The sequence below is a fragment of the Lacerta agilis genome, chromosome 1 (assembly GCF_009819535.1).
Source record: "Lacerta agilis isolate rLacAgi1 chromosome 1, rLacAgi1.pri, whole genome shotgun sequence".
Classification (NCBI taxonomy): Eukaryota; Metazoa; Chordata; class Lepidosauria; order Squamata; family Lacertidae; genus Lacerta; species Lacerta agilis.
The window spans coordinates 41952681-41964804 of record NC_046312.1 but is presented as its reverse complement, the minus strand read 5'-3'; the positions used below and the strand labels follow the sequence as shown (position 1 = coordinate 41964804).

Here is a 12124-nt window from a genome sequence, read left to right as displayed (position 1 = left end):
ACAGGAAAGGCCTATGCCATGCTAGCTGTATTTCTCCACTCAATGAACAAATGATACACAAGAAAAAAAACCTGGCTGATGTCCTAAAAATATCACATTAAAAAATCATCAAAGCATAAGAAACACAACCCACCTGAATCAAAGACGAGGAATTCAAATCAGATTTGCTTGTGTAAGCAATCAGCTTTCCTGCAGGAGAAAGCCCAGCATAAAAAGGTAATCCTTTCTTCCTCCTCTCCCGTAACATGCCAGCTGTTAAGAATTTGATTTTTTCTGTGTTTTTGCATGGTGACAATCTATTATCAGAAGCTTCCAAAACAGAAATATGAGCCTTTTCACCCTTGTTTTGACTGGATAGCATGGAGATTTTCACTCGAGAGGAATAGACAGGAGTGTTCTTCTCATCCCAGGTTTTGGTTTCAGATTCTAGATCAATAACAAAATTTCCTACTTTGAGGGACTTGGGCATCTTATTCTTGACATGCTGAGACAGGATGTTCAAGATCTCATTGCGATCTTCCTCCCAGTTGCAATCAGAAACAATCTCAATTAGTTTGGTTGTTCCACCTCGTGTAGTATGATGTACATATGAAGTTGATGGATCCCCAACACTGCAGGAAAACCACCAGGGTTTATCTGAAAAAGAATGGAAACAGGTTTCTGTAGTGTTGCAGCAGCAGAGGAAACCAAGCAAATTAAAGACTTGGGCAACATTTCCTAATTAACAATGCCTAATTAGTCCCCATGCCTAAGAAGTGGGCCATGTTCTCCACCCCTTGTTCTCAATGAAATATTTGTATCTGCAAGAAAGGTACAGTGGTTACATTATCATTTCTACATTATCATTTCTTACCAAGTTGCAACACTATCAGTTTCAAAGGTAGGATGGCCAAAAATGTAACAAAGGGTTGGGGAACCTTTTGCAGTCCTGGGGCCACATTCCTCTGTGTGGAATCTTGCAGGGGCCATATTCCAGTCATGAGCAATGTCAGAGGCAAAATTGGGCTGAGCAATGGAAGTGACTCAAAACCTTTGTACACTGGGCTACATTTTAGCTTTGCAAGTCACAGATTTCTACGTACAGTCATACCTCTGGATACGAACGGGTTACTTCCAGGTTTGGCGGTTCACGCATGTGCAGAAGCGCCAAATCACGCTTTGCGCATGCGTAGAAGCGCCAAATCACACCGTGCACATGCGCAGACGTGGTGCTTCAAGATATGCGCTACTCATGTTGCGGACGGGGCTCCGGAACGGATCCCATTTGCAACCAGAGGTACCACTGTATATGTTTCCAACTTGGCAAGCAAGAGACATCACCACAGTTCAAGGATAGGTGGCGGGGTGGGGAGGGAAGGATGTTTCTGTATGTAAATAATCAAGAACGTTTGGGTCAACCTCTTGAGATGTGGTACAATCACTAGCATTTTAACATAGGCAAAACAAACAACTAAGCCCATCTTTCTCAAACAATAGGAACTTGAGCTACTCTTCTGAACTCACTTAAGTATACCCCTCCACCACAAATGCTTGTTCCACAAGCTGTCATGGGAACACCAATAGGTGTTAATGAATTCTACAAGCATGGAAATGAATTATACAAGCATGCAGAGACCCTGAGCACAATTGATTGTAAGCATTCCAGTGCTGTGAAAAAAACTCTATGGTGTTAATCTAACAATGACATTAGAAAAGAATGTGATAGCCTAACACAGCACACAGGGAAACACCCAAAGACAGCAGCAGCTCTTCCCTGCTTCTCTTCTTTCCAGGTTAATGAGAATGTGGTCATTCCCTTATAACATTATGGATAAATTGGGGGAGGTGGGTTAACCATCAAGTTCCCTTACTGAAACACTTTCCAACCCTCTGTTGTCCCGCTGCAAGGCTGCCATGCCTGTTTATTTGAAAAAGCAGGGGTAGGTGCAATTGTCAACTGGCCAAAAGGAAGGCTTAATGTATCTCATTGTCACCAATGTCTAGGAGTCCCACACTTATCACCTATCCCAAAAGACCTACTCCAAAATTTGAGAACCTGGCGACAAAGTTCATGTTTTTAATTTTACCTCCGGGCTCTTGTTCATCTTCCAAATTAAGTGGCTGGGGCTCAGGATCATGTTCCTGGGGAAAAGATTTAAAAACATAGGAAAAGACAAGATGGGGGGGGGGGGGAAATCACATTTCTAATAATAATATATATTTAAATACAGAGTTCAAATCCCAGTAATCAAATGATGAGAAATGTGACAGTTGTGCAAGGTTTTTCATCATATAATAGTTCACAAAGGGCCCAATACTAGGCACGGCTGGACCCCATTTTTTGCCATATGACTATGATATATGGATGCCTGGGAGTACGGGCGGAGAATGTTATAATGTTTCTTGCCAGCTAAACTCGAAATTAACCCAACCCCAACCCCTCCCATCCCCTTGTGGCTGATAATAGCTCCAGAGGGTAATCTCCCTTTAGTCTCAATAGCAGCCATTTTGTGGGCAGGGAAGTGAATGCACCTTCATCAGGAAAATAGGGGGAAGAAAAATGTTAAATCTCTCCTAGCATTCTGCAGTAGCAATGAAAACCCCATCTTCTATTCATTGTTCTACAACATAGTTTTTATTTATTTCTTAACTCTATATATTGCCCTTCCTACTAAAGGAGCTCATATTTAAAACAGTTAAAACCATTCAAAGCATCTAAAAACTTTTTAAACAATAAACCCAGTAAAACATTTACAGATTTAAGAATGGATCATGGGTCTGGTTAGGCCCATCAAACAGAAAAGGTTTTCTGCAGGTGTCTAAAACAGCATAATGAAGGTGCTTGTCTGATCTCAGTATTTTTTACTCAGAGTGCAATAATAAAGGAAATATGAGGCCACATTTTACCTTTTCAATGTGTTTTTCAGAATTCCCAAGGCACCTCTGCTGCTGCTTTTTCTCCTGTTTTTTATGATCATATATCCGAACGCGAGCACAAGTCATCATGCTTTCAAAATATATATAGACAGGGTCCTTATCCTCTTCTTGAATCTATAAACCAACATAAATGGACTTCCAAGTTAGAAGTGCATCCATGGAAAAGCCTCACTGTTCCATCATTACCTTTCTCCACTTTTATCACCAAATAACCTAGACAAAATGCCAAAGGGAGCAGCTAGGTAAAGATTATGGCGGAATCCAGCTGGTCCTCTTAGTGATGGTGCTCCAGCAGATGTCCAATAACAAAAGGGTGGAGGTGATTTCCTGCCAATTCCTCTTCCCTCTATAGCTCCAAATGCCCCCCAACAACTGTTCTGGGGGGCTGCAGGGAGGAAATAAGTAAAAACTGCCTCCCTTTGTCCATTAGCAGATGCCTCCAGCTGTTCAAAACCCCTCGCACGAGGGTACTAAGTGGATACAACCATATAAAGCTTCTGAGAAAATGTTTCCTCTGTGCAAGGAATTTAACATATAGGACAGACAGTTAAGTATATTTCACATACTTTATCTGCTGGATAAAAAGGGTTCTCTTCTTCTAGAGCAGAGTTTCCCAAACTTGGGTCTCCAGTTGCTTTTGGGCTACAATTCTCATCACCCCTAGCTAGCAGGACCAGTGGTCAGGGATGATGGGAATTGTAGTCCAAAAACAGCTGGAGCCTCAAGCCTTGGAAACCCTGCTCTAAAGTATTGATGAATTTTACTTAATTCATTGATGATTTTTTTGCATTAAAGACATGTTTCCTATGTATGCACAAGTATATGTATATTTCTCATTAAGTTACACAACAGACGCAATATTTAGCTTGGAAAAGTTTTTGAAGTTATGTGTACTATAAAATAATTTAATTGGTTGCATTTTTTAATCTCAATGCATTTTGTGTGGGATGTTAACATCCAAAATGCATATGTAAAGGGTTAACTACAAGAGCTGTAGAACTCTGTGATGTCATACACCTGAGGCTGTTATTTCCGTTGGTACAGTTATGTGAACAGTCCTAACAGTAACAGCAGCAGGTATGCCTCAGAGTTAGTTAGTCTGTAACACTTTATGTAAGACGTATTAGCAACGTAAGAAACATCCGCCTGCATTGTATCTTTTAATCTGCAATTGCAAGTACTCTAAGTAAAAGTTGTATGTTATTTAAACTTTAAACAGAGTGTCTTGCGCAGTTTTTATAGGAGGAAAAAAAGACAACTAATTAAAGGGTCATACGACCCAGGTTTGTCATCCACACACTCTGCAAATTGCTCATAAAGGTAAGGTTAAGGACCCCTGGATGGTTAAGTCCAGTTGAATTTGACTATGGGGTGTGGCACTCATCTCCATTTTCAGGGCAAGGGAGACAGTGTTTGTCTGCAGACAGCTTTCCGGGTCATGTGGACAACAAGACTAAACCGCTTCTGGTGCAACGGAAACACCGTGACGGAAACCTGAGCACACGGAAATGCTGTTTACCTTCCTGCCGCAGTGGTAACTATTTATCTATTCATGCTGGTTAGCTGTCGAACTGTTAGAATGACCATGGCAACTCAAAGATAAAATACTGTTAATTCTTCACTTTCCATTCCCCCATGTTACCAGTTTGGTACACTCCAATATGTTGGTTCACATTCCCATATTAGAATTAAAGAACAAATGTCTTGGGTTGCCTTTGCCATAAACAAGTGGAATACTCTTGATTCAGCTTCAAACTCTTGTTTCTTTTGCTTACCACTGGATTAGGTCTAGGCGCATAAACTCGTGCTGATTTGACTCCACTGGTAGCAGGTTTGCCTTCACCAGATGCAGGTTTGCCATCAGATGTTAAGACCTCTGGGACAGGTGGCATAGATTTTGTTGGTTCAATAGTTGATGGTGTTGGGATGTAAACTGGTTCTGGATCCATTTCTCCATCTACTTTAACCCACAGTGGAAAGTTCTTGACAGGCTTTTCTGGCTCTGTACCACATATAGCTAGTAGAAAGATTTAATAATTTATTGTCTGGTGAAGAATACCTACTGTAATATAAAAATATCACAAAACCTCCTGGTCCTATGCATGTTATCGCAGATCCAAGCCCCTTTGTGCTAAATAGGTCTTACTTCCAGGTAAGTATGTAAAGGATAGCAGCCTGTCCCATTAATGCCAAATGAGTCTGCTGATTAACATGCTCCACTAGTTTCAATAAAATTAAGTTACAATTACCTTTAGATGAACTGAAACCCATGTATACTGATATTTTAAATGTCTTATGGACAAGTTTTATTTTGAAATCCTCATTTGGTACTTAATTCAGAAACATGCATAATTACAAACACCCCCCTCCCCCCAAAAAGGAAGTAGCTGCTTGCTATTGATTATACTTACTATATTCCACCTTTTTCTTCTTCTTCTTATCTTTAGATTTCAGTTTCTCTTTCTTCTCCTCTATTTCCATCAGCTCTTCCTGTTGTTTCACTTCATTTTCACAATATAATCTATTCCTTCCACACAGAGACTCCTCCAGGATCTTCTTCTGCTTTGAACTTCCTTTAACTAGGACTACCTTTCTTTTTAGGCAAGCACAGCCAAACATACAGTCTGGCTTGCGGCAATGCGTAGGCTGACGTTTCTCAAGAGCTAAGCTAGAACAGATGCACCCAAGCCGGCAAAAATCATTGTTGCATGGTGGTGCTCGCCTTTTGATTATTTGGTGGATAGGTTTGTTTTTTAGTGAAGCCTGAAAAATGTAGATACATAACTCTTCTCAAATCTCCAGATAAATATCTGCATACATAATTACCACAATGTAGATTCCTGAATTACATGATACAGAATTATGTATCATAATAAGCTACAATTCAGATCCTGAGGGATTCAGTCAATTTCAACAAAAACAACAGCTTTTAAGGTGCTGCAAGATGCCATTGTTTTTGCTGAAATAGACTATCTGCAATACATAATTCTAGCAATAATGTAGCCAACAGAATAGGGATGTGTATTTGACCAATGCAAATATGACTGTATTTTTTATCAGAAGTGCATCTTATCATTATAGTTATTAATCCAGAAATCAATATATGCAAGTGTAAGTCTGCCTGCATGCATCCTTAACTATCAAAGCTCCAACCCAGTTAATGTGCAATACTGAAGATGATATGGAAGCTCCAACTGGTCCAAAATCCACCACCTGGATTACTGACAGGGTTTCCATTTAGAGCTCATATAACACCTGCTTTAAAACAGCTGCACTAGTTTCCAGTTATGGGGTGTTAGAGATGGGGTGGTGCCTCTGGTGGGGGGACATGCCATGCTCCTTCTGGGCTCAGCTCTCACCTGTGGGTCCTAAAAGCTGTCAGCATGCGACAGCGGCCACATCCCAGAAATAACTTCAATTGGCCAGTTTAATCAGATGACGGTAGCCAATGGGTCTCAAACCCTTGGTGAGTTAAGGGCTTCCCCTGCATGCAAAGACAGGCTCTGGCAAATTGAGATGAGACCAATAATGGGTCCAATGGTCAAGGTGGGTTCTGCACATGCTGTAGAGGGGTTAGGCTCATCAACCTGGGAAGGTAGCCCATTTAGGAGAAGGAAAACTCTGATCCTAAACCTGCACTGCCTTACGGGATATCTTTGGAAGAAGAAAAGGCTAAGGACTAAACCCTACACAAATCTGGAGTGGAGTCCCTAAGATGGTTGGATGGCACCTCATATGCCTCTTTTGGGCAACTCCTATAGCTAAGCTGGTACCAAACGTATTGCTCTGCTTTCCTTTGGACCACATCAGCGAAGCCAAGAGGGGGGTTTTGTTGTCTGGGCTGTCTAGGAACTCCATATACACTACTCAGGCTTGTGCCCTGGAAAGTCACTTTGGTACGCCTAATGCAGTGATTTGACATTGCTCCCAGAGGCACACCCCACTGTCTCGAGACAGACAGATGCCAACATGTAGTTGCCAGCTCCCGGACCCAATTCATTGGTGTTTAAGACCCTAAACAACTCAAGTCTTTCAGGTATTTGAAGCCTATCTCCATCCCTACAGGCCCTCTTGTGTATTAAGATATTTGTAGTTTCGTCACCCTTAAGAGTGTAGGGAATGATAGCCGCAGGGATGACTATCTCTTTGGCAACCCCTAAGTTGTAGAAATCTCTCACCATAGAGGTATGTCTATTAACATCATTATTCAAAAATGGAAAATATGTTGAAGGCAAGTCACTGTTAAACTTTCATGAACAAAGTAACTCACCTGAGCAGTGAGTAAAGTAGACAGAGATAAGTCTGCTCGTTCTTCAGTAATGTAAGTCCGCGGTTTACCATCCCACAATGCGCAAACCTCCAAATCCATCAGCTTCAACTGAGTCTTTGATAAACTTGGCAAGCGACTACTCTGTTGTTGCTGCTGTGCCTGACGCTGTTTCCCCTGTACATTTTCTTCTGTGCCTGATGCCATGAGATTGTCTATCTCACTAACTGCTTGACTACTTGGCTGAGACTTAGTGACTTTCTCTTCCAAAGCTGCCAGGTTGCGTCTCTGCTTTGTTACCACAGGCAAACCTATTGTAGGCTTCTGGAGTGACTTTTCTTTGCCTCTAGAACCTGCTTGCTTTTTATTCTTAATTTTCTCTCTCTTCTTTCTAGAGACAGAAGGCACAGAAAGAGGCTTGAAAGTATAAGAGCTAGCAGTAGGAGCACTGGATTGCTTTTTCAGAACACTATCTAGTGTCCGTACATAACTGGTGCTTTTAGTTGGAAGCTGGTAAACCACAGGACAACTGGATGTACTAGGAGAGAATTCCATGCTTGTTTCCATTAACTTCCCTTCATTTTCCAAATATTCATCAAGCTTGTCACTGCAGAAGGCAGATCGATTCTTCAAGGAGCCTTCTAAAATGCTACCTGAATAATCACATAAATCAATTTTCAATTGAGTATTGTCAACTTCACTATGATGTGTTTGCATAGATTACATTGGTAAAAGCTTTAGAAACTGATGTACAGAGCAGCTGTGGTAACAAACACTGTCCACTATAAAAGGAGAAAGGTGGTTTGTTTTTGTTTTTTTAGTGCTGTTTCTGAAAGTCTTCCAACTCTTAGAAACAGAAGTAAACAAAAGGGGGAGGCACGTTGTACACAAAAGGAAAAGCAAACTATTTCTCAAAAAATGTCAAACTTTATTGGTGCTTGTGATTTGGAGAGGATCCTTTCCTTCTTCAGGGGCTGATATAAACAATCATATCAACTCTATACATTGGCCCAGTTCACACAGCCAAATCAAGGCTAAACACAAAGCAGCAAATATGTAGGTTCTTGGAGCAAAGATTATGGATGCCAAGCTCCTCCACAGGTCTTGTTGCTACACTACCCAAAGCTAAACTAAGGTTTGCCTTAGCATTGCATCTGAAACCAAGCTCAGCTTCTATTTTTAAAGAATGTTTTTAAAAATAGGTCATTTACATAAAATGTTTGTATGATTACTTCAGTCCCTGAAGAGTGAATTAATCCTTCTCAAACTTCATTGGGCACTAATACTATTTGGCTGAGGCTTCCTGTTTCCACCAGCACCAGGAATGGAGGTCTCCCTCAACATCGCAGGGAGACAGAGACAGAGATAAACAAAGAATGATGGGGAAAGCTCTTTGCATTCCTCTCTGGGTGGGAGAGGAACGGGCTTTCACCTGCAGTTTGCCCTGCGGTCTGGCATTCGCTTCGCCACAGAATGCGAGGGCAGGAAAAGGCACTGGGTGCAAGGAACACTCTGACTGCCACAACCCCCCTGATCTGTTCCTGGAAGCAGAGATTATCCTGCTAATTGGATTTTAATTGGATTAAAATATAGGCGCTTGCTAGAAGCAATGAGACTACAAACTGCGGAACAACAACCCAGTTGCATGGATTTAAAGGTCTGAACTGAGATGGGATTTCATTTGGTGCCGGAGACAGTGTGGTGAGAGGAGCCCATGGTTTGTTTATGCAAAGCCTTCCCCCCCCCCTACATTTATCATTCAGCAACCCTCCCCAGAATGCAAGTTTAAAATAAGTATATACAAGTGAGGTTGGAAGAAACTGGACTATTAATATGGATTTAACATCAAAATTGGAACTGCATGTGTGAGAGGAAACGAATGGAGAGAGAAGGGGGGGGGAGTTCCATTTTCTGAAAGGATTATGCTGGAACATAGAGCTAACCCCCCGCCCTCCGTTACCAACAAAGGAATGTGAAGGAGACTGAGATACAGTAGTACCATGGTTCTCGAACGTCTCCATTGCCGAATGTTTCGGAACCCGAACATGGAAAACCCAGAAGTAAATGCTTCCATTTTCAAACACGCCTTGGAAGTCAAACAGCTTCCACTGCATGTTTTTCAATCTTCTCAACTGCATTTGCAGCCAGCCCTTTCCACCTCGGTTTTTGAAAATTTTGGAACTCGGACAGTCTTCCGGAACGGATTATGCTTGAGAACCGAGGTACAGTGGTACCTCTGGTTACGTACTTAATTCATTCCGGAGGTCCGTTCTTAACCTGAAACTGTTCTTAACCTGAAGCACCACTTTAGCTAATGGGACCTCCCGCTGCCGCTGCGCGGCCAGAGCACGATTTCTGTTCTTATCCTGAAGCAAAGTTCTTAACCTGAAGCGTTATTTCTGGGTTAGCGGAGTATGTAACCTGAAGCGTATGTAACCTGAGGTACCACTGTAATTTGGAATTAAACTAACTTGAATGATAACTGCCATAAATCTCTGCTGTGGGGAGATGAGTCTGCCAGCTGCTTTCTTGTTAACTATTTGCAGTTTGGAATCAGACTGCTCTTCCTAAGCTGGCAAAAAAATGGCAAAGACAGCTTATTTACTGGGATGGAGTGGTCTTTAAAAAGCTCCTTGCACGGGGGGGGGGGGGAATTGAATCACTGGACGAAGCGATGTAGAAACTTTTGGAAAACTGTGAAATAATTGCTTCCCCCGAGTCATGATGGGAAGCATCAATAGTTGGAAGAATGAAGAACACAGAGGTGTATATATATGGTTGGGGTAACATAATGGGGGGGGGGAATTGCCATACGCAGGAAAGAACAGTGATTACAGTAAGAGTTCCTCACTTGAAGCTTTGCAAATTACTTAATAATCAACATGAATAGATACCGCAATATTGCAGCTGTTGTATAAGGGATTACTATATTGAAGAGAAAGTAACTGAAACTATTTAGATTTGGAATGCAGGAAAAAGAAGGAGGAAACCATCAAATCTAGCACACGAGGGGGCTACTTTAACTAAATTGTGTAATTTGGTATTTAAGTAATTGATATTAATAATTGTATTAATTGGAAAGAGTTGGATTTGTTATGATGAGGCTGTTATTGGAATGATACTGGAAAAACTAATAAAATATATATTTAATAATATTTGGCTGAGAAGCAGAGTGCTAATCCATGATACAACTTGTTTCTCTTTCCGTACAGAAAAAGTTAGATCTGGAAAGTTATTAGAGTTAACTTCTGTATTCTTCAAGGGTGAGAAGAACTTGTATCAATAAAAACCTTGTGGGCAATGTATTATGCCCTACAAGTTCAGTCCACTTTATACATTTTAGGCATGTCATTATGCTTTCAAGTAGACAAGTAGGCTGCAGATCAGTATCCCAGTTAGATCTCTTAGTTGACACCCTTATTTTAGACAATAATTCTACCAGGTTACAGCTGCTGATTAACAGTGTACTTAGGGGTTGTGTAGATGGAATAACCAGATACCCAACTAATCCATTATGTTAAGTGACTCTGGGGTGCAGGTGTCTGGAGAGTTCACTTTCCCATTTCATTTGGCTCAGAGAAAGTAGCAGGAAACACATCCTAAATCTTACCTTCATTTTTTGAAGAACTATGTAACTTCCCTCGCCATCCTTTTATCTTTGTGAAGTCATTCGTCTTTCCAGTCCTGGAAACAAAGGGAAGCCCAGTATCTGGTGGGAAAGACAGTCAAGCTAGTTTTATATGCTGCTAAGTAACCATTTATCAGATTATGCTCATACATTTTTTACATAAAGAACCTTCAGAACCATTACCTTTAAGCACTGCCCAATCCTATGCAGAGTAAGGTGTTTCTAACTCAACTAAAATTAGTAGGGTTAAGGTGTGCTGAGCTGTACACAAATATTTAGCCTCAGTTTACCCTACCATATGGGACCAAACAATTAATTGTAAATGCAGCTATTGAACAGCAGATCTTTTAGGAAATGTCAAAATTTCAATGCTAATGTAACAGTGAAGTGTTCATGATTTGTTCTATCAAAACTTTATGTCTTCTAAAGACATAAAGCTATCCTGTAACTCAAACTTGAAGCTTCATTGTAGTATTAAGAATGATGGTGACTTACCATAAGAAGTGGAATTGGACCTTATGTTTTTCCACAATGTGTATTCCTCAGAATAACTTAGTGGTAGCTGCACACCCAAATATTTTAAATCAATGCTCATTGTTGGGTCCACTAAGTTCAGCTTTAGTCCCACTACAAGAAGAAAATGCCATATAAAAATTCTATACAGCATTTGTTAACGCAAAACTTGTACATACTTCATAGAGCTTACACTTACCTTCCCGAAGACTAGGATGTATCACTTGCTTGTACTTATAAGACTTTAACTCTTCCAACAATTCTTTTTCCAGCTGTGGTATTCTCTGACTGTCTGTGAAATACATAATTAAATTGCTTAAATATCTTTCCCATTTCTAATTCACTTGACTAAGCATCATTTGCTTTCTACCCCAATCCCACAACACACACAATACTCTTTCTCCAACAACTCCTAAAAGAGAGGGGAACTGGATGAGGGCAACTGCACCGTCTCTCAACAGTACAGGGTTAATGCCAATTGTTTCTCACCTCTCTCACACCTCACTTAGTGCTCAGTATTTTAAAGTCTTGGAGAGAGAAATAACCTCAGAGGCCGGACAACATGCTTAGCATTTCTATGAAACTTGCAAACCTCTTGCAGCAGAAACAGTGGCACTGGTGAACAATAATGTTAAATTAACAATAATGTTAAATGCATTATAAAAATGTGTCACCAGAGGGTGCTGTAGAGCAGCAATCTTTCGCCAATGGGAAATTGGATTGGGAGCTAATTTTTAGTGCGGTTTTTTTAAACAGCGTTTTCCAGATCAGTGTAGATCCAGCCAGGGAGAAAATGCCAA

At 40.8% G+C, this 12124-nt stretch overlaps 1 protein-coding gene across 1 annotated transcript in view; it reads right to left on the bottom strand.

Annotated features, from left to right (window-relative positions):
• LOC117044895 (MAX gene-associated protein-like) overlaps positions 1-12124 on the bottom strand; it is a 43525-nt gene that overhangs the window by 19301 nt on the left and 12100 nt on the right. Inside the window, exons 5-13 of the mRNA XM_033145689.1 lie at positions 11524-11616; positions 11307-11438; positions 10794-10892; positions 7187-7836; positions 5328-5679; positions 4692-4933; positions 2887-3030; positions 2067-2121; positions 134-636 (exon numbers count right to left, since the gene is read on the bottom strand). Of these exons, the coding sequence (XP_033001580.1) occupies positions 134-636; positions 2067-2121; positions 2887-3030; positions 4692-4933; positions 5328-5679; positions 7187-7836; positions 10794-10892; positions 11307-11438; positions 11524-11616 (2270 nt within the window). The remainder of the gene's footprint in view (positions 1-133; positions 637-2066; positions 2122-2886; positions 3031-4691; positions 4934-5327; positions 5680-7186; positions 7837-10793; positions 10893-11306; positions 11439-11523; positions 11617-12124) is intronic.